Source organism: Amyelois transitella, chromosome 7, assembly GCF_032362555.1.
Source record: "Amyelois transitella isolate CPQ chromosome 7, ilAmyTran1.1, whole genome shotgun sequence".
Classification (NCBI taxonomy): Eukaryota; Metazoa; Arthropoda; class Insecta; order Lepidoptera; family Pyralidae; genus Amyelois; species Amyelois transitella.
Window position 1 is genome coordinate 708,384 of NC_083510.1, and position 22,422 is coordinate 730,805.

At 34.5% G+C, this 22,422-nt stretch overlaps 1 protein-coding gene across 3 annotated transcripts in view; it reads right to left on the reverse strand.

The window, feature by feature from the left end:
- LOC106143561 (neuropeptide FF receptor 1) overlaps positions 1–22,422 on the reverse strand; it is an 86,897-nt gene that overhangs the window by 8,662 nt on the left and 55,813 nt on the right. For all 3 annotated transcript variants that reach the window (XM_013345684.2, XM_060945237.1, XM_013345685.2), the window contains exons 4-5: positions 19,219–19,445; positions 11,911–12,019 (exon numbers count right to left, since the gene is read on the reverse strand). In XM_013345684.2, coding sequence (XP_013201138.1) covers positions 11,911–12,019; positions 19,219–19,445 — 336 coding nt within the window. The remainder of the gene's footprint in view (positions 1–11,910; positions 12,020–19,218; positions 19,446–22,422) is intronic.

The following is a 22,422-nucleotide window of genomic DNA, read 5'->3' on the forward strand; positions in this document are numbered from 1 at the left end:
CAAAAACTACTTGAAGTATTAAATATTTTGTAAAAAATTAAATACGCGAGGTCTAAGTTAGCGGCGAGCGAGTTATCATTGAATGGTATCCCATAATACAAACCTCGTACCTTACATAAGGGCTAGCTGAACCCTTAAAGAATTAATCCTCCAAAAGACTAAAAGACAAAATTCTAACAACTAGAGCTCTAAAAGTAAGAGACTATCTCGAAAGTTAGCCACGTCGAGGCTTTCTGAAACTCTCTGAAAATTCCATCGCGTAAACCGACAAAATTATTCAGCGGAATCCGTTATTTATTTTCCGTGAGTGGCAATAGACATGTCAGTCACCTTTCCCTCTCATACACAGAAGGTATTCCATTAACCCCGAATGCAGGGGAAACGGGAGAATCTCTAATAATAAAACATGAACAAATTTATGTACATACATTTACATAAACACTTGAAAACAATCAAAGTTTTATTCAGTGCTGGTTTATTTTCGTAACAAACATGATAATACACTAGTTGTTGCGCGGTCCATCGCTCCCGTTGGAATTTACAAAAAAGGCAATGTTATTCCTAAAGTTCTATTCTATCAGTGTACCAAATTTCATCAAAATTGGTTTAGTTGTTTTTACAAACACACACAAAAAATAAAAAATCTTTGCCTTTATTATTAGTGTGGATAAAAATCTTCTTTTTGACGATGGACTTGCAACTTGTCACCATTTCAATCTCAGTTCTATCATTTAGTTTTACTGCTGAACGTGGCCTTTCATTCTTTTCCAGACTATTGGTTCTGTCTACCCGTAATAGATAAAAACGTAATTATATGTATATATGCAAAAATAATATCATAAATCTTTCATGGGGGGGTTAACAGACCACATCTTTCAAGATGAAGACTCTGCCTACTGGCGACTAAGGGATAGGCTTATAAACTTGTGATTCTTCTTCTAGGCGACGGGCTAGCAACTTGTTACTTTATATGAATCTCAATTCTATCAGTAAGCCTAACAGCTGAACGTGTCCTATCAGAATTTTCAAGACTGTTGGCTCTGTCTGCCCAACAAGGCATATAGACGTGATTATATGTATTTATGTACGGATTAATAGTAACTTTATTCCTGCTACAATCGTTTCCCAAAATATCTCCCACGACCTGCATAATCCTATCTTTCCAATAAACGAAATACATTCCGATGTTTATATGTAAGTCAGTCACCTTTTTCTTTTATACTTTTACATATACAGGAAAATATATATGAATAATGGATTTATCATCAGCAAGGACATTGACCTCTTGTGATTTATTAGCTTTACTTACACGTGTTGAAAATACATACTACACATACATACATAAATAGTCACGTCTCCCTTGCGGGGAAGACAGAGCCAACCTACGTTCAGCGTTGAGTCAGTATCTCGTAACACAAGTCTCGAACTTACTCCGAAGCTAACTCAATCTGTGTAATTTGTCCCGTATATAGGTATTTTTTTTTTATTTACATAGGTACATACATTGACAGAATGACCGAAATTCCGGTGGAAACTATAATATAAAAAAGAAAGAAAGGAAAGAGTAAGTGACAGGAGGAAAGATATATGCATCTTATCAGCTTTCGTAATTACAACCAGCCGGTCACAAAAATGTAATTGATTATTACCACTGAGACACATGAATAATGGAACAACCTCAGTGTGAACAGACGCCATATTTTTTAACGCTTTATTGGAAAAAGGGCGCTTTCACACACTCCATTTTTTGCTCCGACTTTTTACGACAAGTCTAAAATGTCTCATAATCCACCCGTGAGTTTGGCAACGTCTTAGAAACTGGTTTTTATGACGTTTTTACGCTTGAGCAAATTGCTGAAGGAATAAGAAATAATTTAGTACCTATACTCAAAAAAAGAATAGGACCGCTCCATCTCGTTCTCATGGATGTCGTAAAAGGCGACTAAGGGATAGGCTTATTAACTTGGGATATTCTTCTTTTAGGCGATTGGTTTACAAGCTGTCGCTATTTGAATCTCAATTCTATCATCAAGCCAAAAAGCTGAACGTGGCCTATCAGCCTTTTCGGGACTGTTGGCTCTGTCTACCCCACAAGGATATAAACGCCTGCATTGGGGATTATAAAAAGGACTATAATAATGATGACCAACATTTTGTATTTGTTACTAATTTGTTCTAGACTCTTTTTCATTCTTTTAAGATTTCATAAGAAAAAAAGAAACAAATTCTACTAAAAGATTTAATGCAAAATTTCAAATTTCATTCTCCATTTCGTGTCTGTCTGTTCTCTTTACAAAATAAATGGGAAAGTTTAAACACTAATCTTTTTGCAACTAACCCCGAATTCGGGACTCCAAACCAATGGTTCATAAAATGCACCAAATCTCTACAATAAACAAAATTTGAACATCAATTCGAACCAAACAATTTTCCGCGACATTCAGACAAGTTATTGAAAACAAACAAAAGTTTGAAAGACAATTGTTCCCCAGCGGTTTCGTCTGACAAGTTTAAATTCAATCAACATTGTTCCCTTGTAAATAAGGACGGGTTACAAACTCGTTGGAACTTGCTCTTCCATGTTTTCAAGTTTGAATTGTCATCCAGGTAAAAAGTATTATAATTAGGAATTAAATGAAGTAAGCGCTGAAGTTTGTGAGATGTTCAAAAGGTATTTCGTAGAAAAAATTAAAATTTCATAGCGAAAATTTTAGCATATAGTAAGGTATGTGTTTTTGTGTAATACCTCTTCAATTCAATTCTACGCAATACGTATATAAAAGTCCTAAGCGATAAATTGTAAAAAAAACTGATTGGCTTGATGATAGAATTGAGATTATAATAGTGTCACTATTGATTGCTAGCCTTAAATGAGAGTCCCAAGTTTATAAGCCTATCCTTTACTCGCCTTTTACGACATCCATGTGAAAGGAATGGAGTGGTCCTTTATTCGTTGTGCCGAGAACCACACGATACAACTAATATTAAACTAGAAAGTACATGTTTATTTTATTAGCTATAAATTTTATGAATAATGGGCTTTATTTATTCATTCATTCAATTATTATGTTCAAGGTCAAACCATAATAATTGAATGAATGAAATTTTAATAATACTACATGGCTTTTACGCATGTATCCAATTACTTTGTATTAAGCAGTTAATACCAATTTAACATACTCGTACAAGCGACTTGAATTTACCTGTATAGTTAAAGCAGGTTAAGCAGTTACGAATTCAAACTATACAGTTAATTAAATTATACTATAGAACATTCCCCCTTCATGAAGCTTGGATCAAAGCCGGTATAAATTGAATATAATATAAATCGACATTCATTATAAGGTACGATTGAAATAAGTCAATAAAGTTGTAGGTATGCCACGTATTGATATCTTCTTAAATGACACTTGACTTTGACAAGAATATGCCACGTAACTATATATATATATATATATCCACTAAATTAAAAGTCGAATTAGACAAGAATTAAAAAATACGAGTAAATAACATTGTCGTGTTCTGAACAAAATTGGTAGGTAGTATGTTGTGGGTTTATTCTTTACAAAATTTGAGAAATAATTTTTAGCGCTGGACACGTCTTTGATTAATATGTAAAATTCAATTCAAAATCTTATATCATAAAGTAAATGAGTTGAATTACAGAGAAACGACTTTCTCAAAGCGACCGCGACCGCGATAACGACCTTATTATCTTATAATAATAAGTAACTTGAAATAAATTAAAAATATATAAAAATTAAGCATAATTATACAAATTTGTAGTAAAAATTCGGTTCAATATAGGAATTGAGGAATCCACTTAACTTTACCGACAACATATAAATTTAAATATTTGAAAAATATTGTATATTTAGACTGACTAGATCTATAGTCAATTTTAAAACACTAAACTTACGGCAAATGCTTGAGAACAAAACTTTTCAACCGACCGATGCAATCAATTACCCGGTTTGTATGAAAAGTTGGAAATTAAAGTTTTAATTGCTAAGTCAATAGGTCAAAAGTTGAGAAACTAACCGAGCCAATGTCCAAATTTAAATTTAGAATATTATTTTTTTAACAAACTATTATATCACAAAAAAAGAAAAGCAAAAATAACTCGTATTAATTTATAAATTGTGTAGCCCAGAAGCCCGTCTCATTGCCACGTTGAATGGCAGTTGTAAAGTTCAGTTTCTACCTTAATTTAGTCGTACCTTATACTACTTGAGATATTAAGAACCTTTACATGTATTTAATACGATAAATCTCAGCGATACATAGTAAGGTGACTTAAAGGCCGGGCTTATGTGATCCATATTCATAACTTTATATGTAGAATTACTTTGTATCTGTGTGTCATACAATATGTAATTAATCCATTTAAGCTGATTTAAGCTTAGCTCTGATTAATAATGAAAGTCAATGACAGGCTACGAATTCAAATTCAAAATTTTTATTCATTATTATGGGACATTTTTACATAATGTAATAATTGCCATTTTTTTGCCGTGTGGTTTCCGGCACCATTCGAAAAAAAAGAATAGGACCACTCCCATCTCTTTCCCATGGATGTCGTAAAAGGCGACTAAGGGATAGGCTTACAAACTTGGGATTCTTTTTTAGGCGATGGGTTAGCAACCTGTCACTATTTGAATCTCAATTCTATCATTAAGCCCAATAGCTGAACGTGGCCTTCAGTCTTTGCAAGACTGTTGGCTCTGTCTACCCCGCAAGGGATATAGACGTGATCATATGTATGTATGTATGTATGTATGTATGTATGTATGTATGTATGTATGTATGCAGGGATGGCTAGTGTAAGGATACAATCTCTGCCTACCCTTCCGGGAAAGCGGCATAATTAATGATCCATCGTTGCTATGTGGTTGGCTCGTCGTGTTCATAAATATCATATAAGTATGTGACATAAAGACAAGTTTTATAGTAGTAGGTAAGCCGATCGTAAAAACTGCAGACTTTTTACCACTTAAAAGTTCAGTAGAGCTTTAAAGCCGATCATACGATGAATACGCTTAATATACTCACTTCAACTATTTACATAATTTAACGAATATATATTATAAGAATATAACTATATGTCACCGGAAAATAACAAGAACCTCAAGTTTATAAATTTCCTAGGAAGAATATATACTTTCGTAGATTTCTAAACGAGAGATGAATTGTATAATTTCACGTACAGTACACATTTCCGTAAATTTTCGAAATTTATAAACTCGCGGTTATTTTCCAGTAACGTATCTACATACATATGTAGGTATATACTGGACAGACATTATACAAACTTTACCATTTATAATTAATATTCATGAATAGGTAATTAATAAGAATTTTAAAAAATATATTAAGGGCCGGTTCACAACGCTGGACGAAAGCTTTTCTTTTCACTTCCATGAATTTCTGACAAAGGCATATTTTGCTATCGCCTGAAAAAGCTGTCGATGTCATATCAATAAAATTTAATCCATGCATTCCGCATATATCCTATATTAAAAGTAAAAATAATAATAATAAATAAATATATACGGGACAAATTACAGAGATTGAGTAAGTCTTGAAGTGAGTTCGAAACTTGTGTAACGAGATACTTACTCAACGATACTATATTTTATAATACTCGTAAATACTTATATAGATAAACATCCAAGACCAAACCCAATCAGGAAAAAATCGTTTCTCATCATGCCATGGCCGGAATTCGAACCCGTGACCTCCACTGTCACAGGCAAGCGCACTACCGCTGCGCTCACAAAAAACTCACACTCGCAAATTGATTCAACCAATAAACATACATACATATGGTCACGTCTATATCCCTTGCGGGGTAGACAAAGCCAACAGTCTTGAAAAGACTGAATGGCCACGTTCAGCTATTTGGCTTAATGATAGAATTGAGATTCAACTAGTGACAGGTTGCTAGCCCATCCCCTAAAAAGAATCCCAACTTTGTAAGCCTATCCCTTAGTCGCCTTTTACGACATCCATGGGAAAGAGCTGGGGTGGTCCTATTTTTTTTTATATTGGTGACGGGAACCACACGGCAACCAATAAACGTTAAGTAATTTAACGAAAGAGAACTGAGGTAGTCACGAGATATGAAAGGGAATATTGAATATGTATCTGGGCCAGGGTTCCCATGGAGAATGACGTAATTAATACCGTGTCAAACACACGCTAGGGATCGAGGTGTATTGGAATATTATTATATATTAAGCTTGTTTAACGTAGTACCTGGGTGATCGAGCTGTGTTCGGTGGCACGTTTTTGTTAACTGTTTTTTATTTAACTAAGTGTTATTAACATCGGTGCCAATAAATTATTTGTTAATGGTTTCAAATGACGTCTGAAAAACATAAAATATCGTTGCCCAGTAACTATCTTATATGGAAAATATATTTTTTGTGAAAATATGGAAAAAGAGATTTTCGCTAGTCGTGATACGTAGCTAGATCGATAATTGTCCCTGTATGTAGATATATAGTAATGTATAATTATATTTGTATACATATACTGCTCATTTCTTAATATAAGACTTGTCACTTTGTTTTTTCTTTGCTGATCAGGGAGCGAAAAAAAAACTTTCCTTCTACTATACATACATATAATCACGTCAACATCCCTTGCGAAGTAGAGAGAGCCAACACTCTTGAAAAGACTAACAGGCCACGTTCAGCTGTTTGGCTTAATAATAGAACTGATATTCAGTTGTAGGCGATGTCATCCATCATGCCATCGCCTAAAAGGAGAATCCCAAGCATATAAGCCTATCCCTTAGTCACCTTTTACGAAATCCATGGGAACGCGATGGAGTGGTCCTATTCTCTTTTTTATAAGTGCCGGGAACCACACGGCATTACCTTCTACTACGACACAGAAAATATTCGGCTATAAATTGTTTTCATAGGGCTACAGCTGAAAATAACAATATTGCTCTGTTTTAGAGAAATAACTGTCATATGTTTGGACTGCTGCCGCTTACACATAAATTTTCCGTGCACACTTCGTAACTTAGGTTTAATTTATTTTAAACTATGGGTATTTTGTTGCTATACTCGTCATTATTAAACACTAGAGGCCGCACGCGTAAATCCCGCGGGATCTCCGGGATAATGAGTAGCCTGGATCTTCAGCTACCTACATACCGAATTTCTCCAAAATCGGTTTAGTAGTATTTGCGTAAAAGAGTTTACAAACATCTAAACATACTAACAAACTTTTACATTTTTAATAAAAGTAGGCTAGAAGTATATATGTTTGTAAATTCAGAATAATAATAAATAATATACTTATAAATCACTACGCCAATAAAGATGAAATTTGGCAGAAAGGTAAAGGTAATACGAGTATTGTACGAGTTTAGTAAATAAATAAATAAATATATACGGGACTAATTACACAGATCGAGTTAGCCTCGAAGTAAGTAAGTTCGGGACTTGAACCTGGGACCTCCGGTGTCACAGACAAGTAAATAAATAGTGAAGAATGCCATATCTATACTGGTAATTGACCGTTTACGTACTAATCAACATGGCGATTCATTCGTTCATTTTTTATATGTATGTTTGTATCAAACGCGATAATTCTCGAAACTGAGGCTGATATTGATTTATATTAAAACTAGCTGTTGCCCGCGACTTCGTACGCGTGGAAGAGTCTGTCGTGGTTATTCTCCGTTGTATGCTGTAAAAAGTGTTATCATAAATGTATTTTTGTTATTGTTTGTTGTTTAAGTTATTTTTGACGTACTGTTTTTTTTATCCGAAATTATAAAACACCCAATCAAATCTTTTCCACACCTGTTGTTGTTAAATACATAAGCAATTTAAATTTTCCTATGCTCATAAGGTCATTAATTTTTTATTGGTATGTCAGATAGTTAAATAAATAGATGGGTAACATAACACATGGTAAAAATAACGCTGATCATAATACACTGATATACATATAAATATCAAATATACCAATTATCCAATAGGGATAGGCAGAAAGAGTATTCCTCCTTGCGAAGAACCTTTTTAAAACTACATTCATGGTTGTAGCATCGCGTGAAAATCCCGCTGTAACTAATTCGCGTAGTCAGTGACCAAGACTGGAACTCATAACTATATATTGTCTGTTCTACATGCTTTTGCCGTAATTTCGCGTAATTAAAAATTATGAGAATTCCTGAAACCCGTATTTTAAAAAAGCGCCACCTATTGAGAAAAAGCCGTTCAGCCCGCACAATTTTAACGCCACCTACAAAAGACCATAGGTCTTTCGATCCCACAGAAATTATAGTCTTTGCGGCATTAAGTAGAATAACCATAACGTAAAATATAAAATATCTGAGCCGCGCGGCGTGGTAGGTAACTCGCAAGCCACACCTGTCTGTCTTCCTATCCTTGTTCGAGTGAGTTATCTTAAAAGATGGACATATACTGTCGCAGACATTTTTTTAGATTATTTTAAGAGAAATAATTCTTTCTTACATATATTTTTGGTATCTTGAACCGTTTTCGCAGCGCACGCAACGGAAGCCCTCAAGGATGAATAATTATCCCCGTTTTTTTTTCACATTTTCCATTATTTCTTCGCTTCTTATAGTTGCAGCGTGATATTTTATAGCCTATAGCCTTCCTCGATAAATGGTCTATTCAACGCAAAAATAATTTTTCAATTCGAACCAGTAGTTCCTGAGATTAGCGCGTTCAAACAAACAAATAAACAAACTCTTCAGCTTTATAATATTTGTACAGATTTAGCAAGCGAAGCGAAGCTAGTTATTCAAATGAAACAATCAATGAAATGAAGGAACAAATTAATAAATAAGTAAACAAAACCAAATGAGATAGTTAACTTACGCGACAAAACGACATCGGGTCTTCCCATACTCCCTAAGGGGAGTCGGAGTGATTGGTCAGGGCTTTTGGCCCTCTTCAATCATCGCTGCCTGCGATTGTAGGCAGGTCGATGGGGCGGCCGTGGCGGCCTGGGTCTTTACGTCTTCACTGGGAGTTCCCATCGAAGGCAGCGAGGGGAGGGTTTCACCCGACGGTCCGGAGCGGCGCGATGCCGCGCAGGTGGTTGTATGAGGTCCGCCCATCTCTCTCAAACATCTTCGTGGCCAGCCGGGCCACGAAGTCGTATAGGCTCTCCCACTTCAGGTCCCTGAGGATCATCGAGTTCCTCACGTAGCGCGGGGCTCCGACGACTGCTCTGAGACTTTGGTTTTCTTGTGCTCTGAGTCTTCTCTTGTTGGTCTCAGAGCAGCATGCGTACCACGCCGGGGCCGCGTACGTGAGGCGGGATCTGACATAGGTTCGGTATTCATAGCGCGATTTAAAATACACGCAGGCGCCATCTAGTGATTATGTCCCGAAGTTATAAAAAAATATTTGTTTGTTTTATATTTTTTTTACTTTTACTTTTTAATAACCACTAATGTAAATCCAATATTTTATGGCGCTTACTTCAAAAACGACGACTTGCAACCACTATTTCACCATTGTGAAAGATTTTTTGAAATTCCTCTCTTAGCAGACGTCTCCAAGTCATAATCTATCATACTGCCATCTTGTATCTCCATTGATTCAAAATTCACTCCGTGCATTTAGGGTCACCTATGTAAGAGAGCACAGGTTTTCGCAAATGCCACGGGAACGATAGTTTTTTCCAGAACGAAAGGTATCATGTGACCTTCTCCATACTCTGAACTATATATATGCGAAATTTCAAGAAGATTAATTCTAAATTCACTCCGCGCATTTAGCGCCATCTACGTAATTAGCGCCATCTACGTAAGAGTGCATAGGTTTTTTACTAATCCCACGGGAACGATAGTTTTTTCCAGAACGAAAGGTATCATATGTCCTTCTCCATACTCTGAACTATATATATGCGAAATTTCAAGAAGATTGATTCTAAATTCACTCCGCGCATTTAGCGCCATCTACGTAATTAGCGCCATCTACGTAAGAGTGCACAGGTTTTTCACTAATCCCACGGGAACGATAGTTGTTTTCAGAATGAAAGGTACCCTATGTCCTTCTCCATACTCTGAACTATATATATGCGAAATTTCAAGAAGATTGGTTGTGTAGATATCGCGTGAAAAGAAAACAAACAAACAAACAAACAAACTTACTTTCGCATTTATAATATTAGTTAGGATGTGTGTAGGATCTGTGAATAGAATTAAGTTTAATTTTGTAGGGCATTAAAATTGGTTAAGTAATTTTTGCCATGTGGTTCCCGGCACCAACAGAAAAAGAATAGGACTACTCCGTCTCGCTCCCATGGATGTCGTAAAAGGCGACTGAGGGGTAGGCTTATAAACTTGGAATTCTTCTTTTAGGCGATGGTCTAGCAACCTGTCACTATTTGAATCTCAATTCTATCTTAAAGCCAATTAGCTGAAGGTAGCCTATCAGTCTTTTCGAGACTGTTGGCTCTGTCTACCCCGCAAGGGATATAGACGGGATTATATAGTATGTATGTAATTTTTGAGATATTCACAATTAAAAAAAATATGTGTTTCGCGCGAATATATATATATAATATGTGTGAGTGAGTTTGTTTGTCCGTCTTTGACGGCAAAAGCACAAAACCGATCTTAATTAAATTTTCATACATTAGTGTGATATTGGCATACTTCTCACGCGAAATAAGTCGCGGTAGATAGTAGAATAAAAAAAGAAACTCGCTTGAAAGATACAATTTATTATTATACGGATATATTCACAGAGACTGTACGACATCGTTTTAAGTATTTAATATCCCTGAATCCCGCTCGAGATTCCAGGCCGAAAAAAAGTAGATATTTTTTTTTCTATTTTATCCTCTTTTTTACGTCGGAAGGTAAAAATAACGTTAAAAAAATGGCAGCTGAATTTTCTCCTACGTAAATTTTATGAATGATTGAAATTTTCTAAGAAAATTTTTGCGTGCGTTTTTCTTTCGTTACTTCAGTGTCATGTTTGAAATGTAATACTAGAAAATCTGAACATAATATTACACGTCTTTATTTTTTAAGGGGGAAACACAGCCGATAGTACGAAAAGTATGAAAGCAAACTTTAGCTGGTTAGGTTGGTAGCCTATCGTCTACACGAAGAATCCCGAGTTAATTAGTATTTTCCATAATTTCACCTATTACGTAATTTTATAATTCCATCATTAAGCTATACAACTGCAATAAACATCGCTTTCCAGTCTTGTCAAGAAAGTTGGCTCTGTCTTGCCCGTAAGTGAAAAAGACGTTATAATACGTTTTGTATTATTAAAAAACGCTGCAGTAGGTAATTAAAATATCAATGACTTTTGTTATCATCTAAATAAATGAAATATTATTGGTTTTGTGTTTGGCAGAGATAGCGGAAAATAAAAGGGATCACAGTACTCGCTGATTAAATTGAATGAAAGATAAATATGGCCAATATTAAAATGACATACATACATATAGCCACGTCTATATCATTTGCGGGGTAGACAGAGTTAATAGTCTTGAAAAGACTGAGGGGCCACGTGCAGCAGTATGCAGTCAATTCCATCATTCAAATGACATTATATTTCTTATTAAAATGACATTATTTATAATTCATTCAAATACATATTAGAAAAAGGTGTAAAGTGTGCCGTGTGGATCCCAGCACCAATTCAAAAAAGAATAGGACCACTCCATCTCTTTTGCATAGTTGTCGTAAAAGGCGACTAAGGGATACTCTTATAAACTTGCGATCTTTTTTTAGGCGATGTGCTAGCAACCTGTCACTATTTGAATCTAATCAATTCTAACATTAAGCCAAACAGTTGAACGTCCTATCAGTCTTTTCAAGAATGTTGGCTCTGTCTACCCCGCAAGGGATTTAGACGTGATTACATGTATGTATATTCAACCACTTACCCGGTATAGCGTAAACAAGAACGAAACTGAAAGCACCAAAGAGTTCCTTCTTGATGGAGTCGGGCCACGTTTCAGTGCAGAACTCCACGCTCCTCTGCATCCATACGACCTGGAACAAATGTGGAATTAATTATACATACATACATACATATAATCACGTCTATAACCCTTGCGGGGTAGAGAGAGCAAACAGTCCTGAAAAGACTGATTTGCCACGTTCAGCTGTTTGGCTTAATGATAGGATTGAGATTCAAATAGTGATAGGTTGCTAGCCCATCGCTTAAAAATAGAATCTCAAGTTTGTAAGCCTATCTCTTAGTCGCTTTTTACGACAGGAATGGGAACGAGATGGAGTGGTCCTAGTCTTTTTTTATTGGTGCCGGGAACCACACGGCATATTTATGTATTACGCATTAAGCTCTCGGAATAGGAATAGGCTTACAAACTTGGGACTCTTTTTTAGGCGATGGGCTAACAACCTGTCATTATTTGAATCTCAATTTTACCATTAAACCAAATAGCTGAACGTAGCCATTCAGTCTTTTCAAGACTGTTTGCTCTGTTTACCTCGCAAGGGATATAGACTTCACCATATGTATATATGTATTAAGCTCTCACTTAGAGTAATATACAGAACGGGTTTTTAAACCCATTCGCTAAGTGTGTCAAAGATTCCCCTGTTGGCAATTTAACCCTCCAAATGGTAAAACTTCACTGCCCTCTATTAAAACTTGAGCGAAATTACAAGCAATCAAGGAAAAAGTCTAGTTTCACGCCGACAACAAAGTTGACATAAAAATAATGTTTCAATTTCATTAACTATAAAATTTATGCAGTTTCTGTTAATTTATGCCAGACTGGAGACCGCCTTAATTGGGTTAAGAGCGCGGCGATGAGACGCGGTGATGGTGACGTATACTGACTTTGTACATTTTAAACACTGACTAAGAAATAACAAGGTTAACAGATGACAATCACAACTTATATAATACATACATACATATGGTCACGTCTTTATCCCTTGCGGGGTAGACAGAGCCAACAGTCTTGAAAAGACTGAATCGTCCAACTGTATGACGCAAATATAGAATTGAGATTCAAATAGTGACAGGTCGCTAGCCCATCGCATACAAGAAGAATCCTAAATTTATTAGCCTTTCCCTCAGTCGTCCTTACGACATCCATCGAAGATATGGAGTGGTCTCATTCTTAAGTGCCGAAAATCAAACGGCAAATTATTATTTTATTTTTTTAATCTTCAAAATGTTTTCTTTTGGTTTGTGCGTTGCGTGCGTTATAACAGTCACACATAAATATGAATTATAATAAATTTAGTGGGCAGTCCTTAAATGAAATCCACATTTATTTATATCGTTCAACTGAAAATAGCTTTTATCAAACATTGACACGCAATTCTTACATATTCCACAAAATATCATGTTTTGAATCCAACAAATCTGTTATGAAAATAGCTGCCCGATGTAATCCTACACTTTGAATAAATCCAGACTAGATATTGGTATTCCAGATATTTGGAATTTCACAAAATCTCACTTATTTTACATAATATTATACAACGAAATGAACGAAACGAAAAACCTATGAATAGAAATGCATTGTTTCAAATTTGTGAATATGAAAATAAATACAGGGTGACATTTAAAACAACTGCATCCTTTTAAACATAGACTATACCCATGCTTCTGAGCCGTTTGAGCCTATTTTTATTTAAAATAAACATCATCATTTTCACATTTAAAAACCCCTCAATAACTACGTCACACGCTTTATTAAAGACCAATACTACAAAAAGAAATTAGAACTTAACATGTAAATAAATGTCTGAAAAATAAATTATTTTTCTAGTATCAAGTAAAGTACAGAGTTGTCGAGATCGCTCAGCTGAATGAATTGTGTCGTTGACCTCAGAATCTAACGCGTCGCTTTTCTGCCGGCCGGGGTGATATGACGTATTTAGGATCGTGGATTTTGATACTTTTATTTTTTATCGTACTTTCTGAAATATGAACCGATATTTTTCTTTTAACGTTTTTAAATATCCTTTAGATGAGTACACTTAACAGTTAAATTTATGCAGTTGAATTAAAAGTCACCCTGTATACATATATACTAAATTCACGCCTTATTCCCGTAGGGGTAGGCAGAGTCTTCTCACTACATCTCCTTTCACATCACAACATTCAACAAGTATTTGTTTGTTGAGATTTGTTCAGTGTGTTTCAGTTCTTCTTTAAGAAATGAACAGAATATTTTAATTTTGAACCCGTATTTTTTTTTATTTCATTAATTAAAACTAAAAAGTTCCATTCATATATATATATTCTTTATACATACATACATACATATAATCACGTCTATATCCCTTGCGGGGTAGACAGAGCCAACAATCTTGTAAAGACTGATAGGCCACGTTCAGCTATTTGGATTTAATATATTCTTCAATTTAATCAAAATGAAACGAAATGTTCTGAAGTTATTGAGTTACAAACAAGCATACAAAAATGTATTTACGGCTCAAGTTGTGTGGTAAACTTCATTCGTTCGCACAAATTCCACAGTCGAATTTTATACAAACATTTTATACACATTTCACCTCACTAACCGCATTGTGTGGTCAGCCCGGTGAAATGCAAGTTGTGGTCTCAATATATCTATTGGAATACACAGTTTGACACTGAAACTATTGTATTTTGTGTATGTAGGTATAAATATTGCCGTGTGGTTCCCGGCACTAATACAAAAAAGAATAGGACCACTCCATCTCTTTCCCATGGATGTCGTAAAAGGCGACTAAGGGATAAGCTTACAAACTTGGGATTCTTTTTTAGGCGAAGGGCTAGCAACCTGTCACTATTTGAATCTCAATTCTATCATTAAGCCAAATAGCTGAACGTGGCCATTCAGTGTTTTCAAGACTGTTGGCTCTGTCTACCCCGCAAGGGACATAGACGTGACCATATGTATGTAGGTATAAATACACCTATTTATTTTGATCCCACATAAAGTTTTTTTGCCAGTCTCAGTTTTCATATAGCCTTTATATTCGTTTCTTAAGTTAGATGGAAGATCAAAATATAGTCTTACATTTAAATAACAATACACAGGTTTAAAGAGCATTTTCTTACTGAAACTTGGTTTGATTCTTAGTACATGTAAATATTTGTACGTTGTGAACATATACATATATGTTTGTTGTGAAGTTCACGTTACTGAAGAAAATGCTGCCGTGCAGTTTGTTACCGCTTCTTCTGCACTGACGCTTTGGAAGCGGCATTTTTAATTTTAAGTGATTTAATTATGAAATCAATCAATGTTGTGAAACAAAAAGATATGACAATTATTAAGTGATACGAGTATCTGATGAAATATCCCATAATAATATGAACAAAAATTTTGAATTTGTTCGATTTTTTGAACCTTAATTACAAGTTTAGACCTACTAAAATTGCCAACATTCATTTGAAAAATCACGCATACACACATAACGACATATTTTATTTATGCGTCATGGTATTCGAAGACAAATTTTCGAAAAATACATAATTAAAAAACAAACCTCTTAAAAAATTTAATTACTAACAACTACATAATGCGATAATAAACATTTTTTACTATTATTTTAACATTATTAACGAAGATATCAAATTATAATAATCTAAATTATAAAATTAAATTCTAAATTATTATTCTACTTTGTAAATTGAAGAGGCAAAGAGTGGCAGATAATTAAATTTAATAAAGTTTATTCAGTAATGTTTCGTCTGAGTATAAACTTTTGGATGTTTTCAACTTGAATATTTGAGAGTTACGACTCAGTACGTATTAGGCACGAGTAACCTTAACATTGCATATTACTTAACAAAGAAATAAAATTATGTAATAAAATTTAAAACAATTTAAGAAAGGTTAATATTAAAAGAGATTAAACGCGGATGAAATTATAACGATGGTAAAGGAACGTGCTATCGAAAGGTTGGTTCAAGGGCACCTTAAACCGGCCATTTGCATCAAAATACTGATAAATGTAGGTACGTACAATTGGTATTTACAAAGAAAGTAGTTGCAATAATTCACACTCGCTAACGCACTAAAGGGGAGATCTTCCGCCAGGCCGGGTGTTATATCTGGGGAACGGAGGCTCCTTAGGATTTACTTATTTATTCGAAACTTTATTGCGTCGAAATAAAATGTATAAAAGGCGGACCTAATGCCGTTTGGCGTTCTCTTACAGTCTTCCAAGTGCCCAAATAGAAAACTTGTTGAGACAGATGTTGTATTTATAGTACATAGAAGCTTTGCTTGCTCGATTTTGACTTCTTTTTTTATCACAGAATCTTAAACTATACAGTGAATCGTGAGCTTTCATTGTTGTGACAATGCTCTGTCTACCTCGTGAGGGATAAACACGTGATATGTATGTGTATTTGATGGCAGAAATACATATACTTACAGGAAATGTGGCGCTTGCGACTCACGCGCACACAGATTGTTTTAAATTGTGAACTATAAATTTTGACCTGTGTCGTTCCCGTCATAGTAAATATAATATCTATATGTAGGCATTTTGAAAAAAAAAATTACTAGGACAAAAGTAATAATCATTTATTCAACAAAAAAATCTCAAGTCACACCACTGAAAGTTGGCAAAAAATATTCGAAAAATGTCTCTCTTAAAAATTTTTTACACCACAAAAGCCAATGTCTCAATATGCTTATGGGAATGCTTAATCGAAAATGACATTTGTCAATCTAGCTTTTTCAATTACTAAATTTGCATTTTTGAAATTTCTACGAAAATAAAATAATGATATGCAAAACGAGAGGCCAGATATAATTTGAATAAATCCACTGAGCATATAATCTGTTTAAGAAATGTACCTACTTATAATTTAATTAATATTCCCTTAAGCTGTAGATAATTATTTAAGTCTTATCTTTTTTTTTCTTTGAACTGCGTCTTTTGGGGATTTTCGGAATGATGATTCACTTAATCTTTTTGTTGTCGTGGGTAGCCCACTGATATTTTGTTTACTTTAGAATGAAAAAAAGGTACCGTGCGGTTCCTAGCACTTCAGAGTAGGGTGACGTATCGTGGATGTCGTGAATGGAGACTTAAGGACTACTTAAATATTCTTGGGATATTTCTTGTTGGCAATGAACTTATTGTCGTTATTTGAATCTCAATTCCATCATTGCGCCATACAGTTGAACGTGGCATATCAGTATTTTCAAGACTGCTGGTTGTGTCCACCCCGCAAGGGATATAGACTTGATTAAATGCATGTATGTTAGTATGTATGCAATAGATAGATCCCCACCGCTTTGGTTCTCAGTAAAACTAATTAGAGAGAACCATTAAAGACCAACCTAGATTCATTTATACACTAATTAGGGAAGTGAAGGTATCGTATAACTGTTTGTTTACCTGGTAACAAATGAGGCCAAAACTTTGAAGGTCCAAGTATATTCCCTTTACGGGGACTAATTCTAAAGATCGGCGGTTGCTTTGACGAGTTACAAAACAAACATGTGAAATAGGTATATGTCCTTTTGTTCATTAACATATGTATACTTGAAATACATACATTCAGTCACGTCTATATCCCTTGCGGGATAGACAAAGTCAACAGTTTTGAAAAGACTGAAGGCCACGTTCAGTTGTATGGCTTAAAAATCGAATTTAGATTCAAATAGTGGCAGGTTGCAAGCTCATCATCTACAAGAATATATTTTTACAAATAAAATGATTTGATCGCTTCATCATAAATAGCTATCCTTATATATATGTATATACATACTCACATATGCGTAAAACATAGTATCCTATACTAATTCATTTACAAAAACATTAGGGTAAAAATTTATGAAAAGAATGTAACATTAAATTAATTTAAAGTTGACTAATTATATCGTGCCTGTACAAAACAATGCGTTTCAATTAATTGGCCGTCTCTCTCAATCAATCATAATTCTAAATAATTATGAAACTTTCGAATTCAAAGGATTTTGTTAACGAATCTGTTTATCAGACCGTAAACAAGTTTAAAGGAGCTTCACAGAAGTCAAACGTCACATTGTTGTTTGTTTCTTAAACTAGTTGTAACTCGCATCTTCGCCCGCGCGAATTTAGCGCCAATTCATGCACGAGTATAGATAGAAAATTTATTAGCTCTACCTTCACCGTTTATTTAGCGCTACCTACAAAATTGTACAGAATTTTTGCAAATTTTACGGGAATTAAGTTCTTAACGGGATTAAAATTAATCTATGTATGTCCTTCTCCAGAGTCGTCTTAATTATATATACGTAAATTTTCGAACAAACACACTTATATTCACCAACACACACACATCAAGTCTCTCTTTGTCGGTTAAAAACTTTGAAATAGTTGAAAAGAAAATTTCAATAAAATCAACCGCTATTTACATCATTTTATTACATTGAGAACCTTTTTTGATTCATTATCGTTTGAAAAGTTTTGTTGATTTGTTTGAAAGGACATGAAAACATAACCACAAAAAAGCTTGCACGTAAAAGAACATCCAGTTAGTTTCAACCAAAGAATCTGGAAATACATACATCTTTCCACTTGACAGCATCTCTGCATACTTCCTTCGTTTCATTCACATTTATAAATATCTTCATGCAAGCTCTTCGGTCGTTTTTAAATATTATCCTTTTATATTCTGTAATTATAGGACCCACACAGAAATTGACTTTGAAATTTATGCCAAACCCCAGGTATGAGATAGTTGGTTGTTAAAATGAAATTGCTTTTGTCACTTGTTTCACAGCCTGATCGACAAGATTTTCATAACAGAATAGAAATTCATAGCCAAATGAAATTGTCTCATGACTCTAAGACTTTAAGTAGATTTGGAACTACGTTCATTGTCTGAAGACGCCGACGTTGTTAATTGCATTGTTTTGAATTATCTGATCTGCTGATGGCTTTTATGTTATGTCACTGAGTATGACGAAATTATTATCGACAACAAAGCTGTTGTTAGAGGAATTTGCGTCTCGAAATTGTTGTTAGCATTCTTTAATTAAAAATTGTTAGGATTTTCTGTATCAAATTTTTAGTTGTCACATTACGAATCGGTCAGAGATCGACTACTTTCTCTATTTAATTAACTACTTCTTCTATTTCATTAAAATCATTAAGAAAATTTAATATTGTTGTGAATGTTTGTCTCAAACTGGAGACGATCACTGTCCCAAATGAGCAGTTCTGAAGACCAGAATTCATAGCTAATTATCCTCTTAAATTCCAGGGGTACTCACAGAGCCATTTCTTGTTCTAGCCAGCACTGGTACCATCTCCCTTTCAACTGCTGCCACGCCCAGCAAGGGGGCGAAGATCATCAATGATAGCAGCCATAATGCTGCCAGAAGACTACAGGCCCCCCTTCTTGACGGCATCCAGGGTTGTCTGAGGGACTGCGTGATGGCCAAGTACCGGTCTACTGACATGGCCGTGATGGTAAACACGCTGGATGCTACCGCTACTCCTGGAACAGAGATTGAGACTTGACATGTTCATTTATCACACACAATTTTTTATTCCGTCTTAATCTTGTATGGCCAATATATACATACATGAATTACGCCTTTTTTCGAAAGGGTAGGCAGAGACTATATCTTTTCACTTGTCACTATGGCATATATAAGCCAATAACCACAAAACTATATAGATTTTTTTCCTCTCTCTGAACTGATGGATGTGACCCTGGCTATGTATGTATATGTATTTTAATTAATTCATAAGTAGAATGAAAAGAATTTAATTAAATTAATTCATAAGTTAGTAATAATGAAATAAACCCAAATTTGTTTCAGAAGTTGTATATGTTGATAAGCAGATGTTCAATGTCTCTTTTTATTCATTTTACAATTAGGTTTAAACTTTTTCAAGATATTTTTACTACTTTAATAAAAACTACGTGCCTAGAATAATAAAACTAGATTAGTTAAGTTTTATCACATCAAAGAGTGTATACAAAAATGTGAAGATTGATGATAAACTGTACCAATAATTGGCAATCAATTAACGTACCACCTGTTCAAATAAACAAAGTTCGCGTTCGTAAATTATTTTCAGTTTACTATCAGTAAATGTAAAAAGTGTTTGATGGCCGCTTCTCCATGGCCCAGAAGGAGTAATATTTAGAAAAGAATGCGAGGAATAAGCTGGAATTGACAAGAAGGTAGTGCTTGATGAAAATGTAAATTAATTAAATTAAAATTAAATTTAAAATTTAAATTAAAAATTAATGTAAATTTAATTACGTTGAAACATTTATTTATTTATATAGTTTCTTGCTCTGCGCCAACGCTAATCTCCTGTTTGGTTTCCTTCCACCCAAAGGTTGACAGGAATGGATTGCATTAGCGTTTTTTCCGCCTTTGTACCATCTCTGTCTGTTTTGTGCTGTTTTGTATGTTTTATTTTTATGGTTCAATAAAGAGTTTTATCTATTAATTTATAAGAAGATACACGCCTATTATCCTTGGGAGTAGACAGAAAATAGCATATCTGCTAAATCTATACTTAGACATTTACACCTACCTACTACCGACCTTACTCTATTCATCATAATTATTTCAGCTGTAAGACTTTATCCCTTGCGGGGTGGTCAGAGCCAACAGTTTCTTTGGCTTAATGATAGAATTGATATGTTTATAACCGTATCCCTTGGTCGCCTTTTCGAACTCCATGGTAAAGAGCTGGTGTGTGGTCCTATTTTTTTATATTGATGCCGGGAACGACACCAAGACTGCTGTGTCTACCCCGCAAGGGATATAGACGTGATTATATGAATGAATGTATCAATGAACAACTGTACTTTTACCTATATAATGTATAAGCATTATATTTGTTATGACATAGTATGACTCGCAAAATGAAAAATATCATCCGATACCATGTTTTGTATGTTAAACCAACCAAGAGTACAATTATTGAAAAACTGGCCAAGTGCGAATCGGACTTTCGCACAAATGTTCCGTAAAATCGTCACGTTTGTCCCTTAAATATTTAATTTTTTCGGTTCGTTTCCCATACATACATACATATGGCCACGTCTATGTCCCTTGCGGGGTAGACAGAGCCCAACAGTCTTGAAAAGGCTGAATGGCCACGTTCAGGTATTTTGGTTCAGGTTTAATGATAGAATTGAGATTCATATAGTGACTGGTTGCTAGCCCATCGCCTAAAAAAGAATCCCAAGTTTGTACGTAAGTCTATCCCTTAGTTGCCTTTTACGACACTTTTACTTTTCTCGTTCTCCACATGTTATTAAATAAAAATCGACCGAAAAATTTCTTAAAAATTACATTTGTTGTATGGGAGCTCTCTGATATTTATTACTTACATAAATACATAAGCTTTCTAGTTGTCATGTTCAGTTTATGAGCTACAGCGTGGTGACAGACAGACAGCAAAGGTTTAGTGATAGGGTCCCGTTTTTATGTTTTACATACGGAACCCTAAAAATGGATTTATCGACAATTTGTCACTGTCATTTACAAATTGATTGTCACACGTTTTCGATTTCAAACTTTATTTTAAGATGCATAAAGTCGAATTGAAAAGTCAAGTTTAACCTCGATGATATCGCAAAAGTTTGTTGTTAATTCAAAGAATATTTGTCATTCCGGTCTCCTATTTTTAGACGTACCTACTAATTTTATATTTATCAATTATGTTGTGTAAATCATAGAATCCCCTTAATTGAAATGTATTTTCAATACTCAACATACATACATACGGTCACGTCTTTATCCCTTACGGGCTAGACAGAGCCACCAGTCTTGAAAATACTGAATGGCCACGTTCAGCTATTTGGCTTAATGATAGTATTGAGATTCAAAAATTGACAGGTTGCTAACCCATCGCCTAAAAAAAGAATTCCAAGTTTGTAAGCCTATTTCTTAGTCGCCTTTTACGACATCCATGGGAAAGAGATGGAGTGGTCCCATTCTTTTTTGTATTGGTGCCGGGAACCACACGGCACCAATACATAAACAAAAGAATATTTCTATTAATTTCAATATTCTAATTTCAAATATGTATATTCGTTTGATTAAAAACAGTTGAGTCATCGTAATTACTTTTCTTGAATGAAATGAAATTTCCAATTTCAGAAATGAATTGTAATTGTTCCAATTTCCGTAACAAATACAATACAATTTTGTTACAATGTTTTTGTATTTAACAGTAACGTCCTTTAGTTCCTACATCTGGTTTAATTATAAGTCAAACATTAAACTGAATCTTTTTGATAAAATGTTATATGAATAATTATAGTAATCTTTTACTTGCGCTAATTTAGCGCCTTCTAAAAAATTAAACAGGTTTATTAAAAATTACACCAAATAAAAAAGATTAGTAACACTCCGTCTCTTGCCCATGTATGTCGTAAAAGGCGACTAAGGGATATTAATTTGGGATTATTATTTTACGCCATGCGCCGGCAACCTGTCACT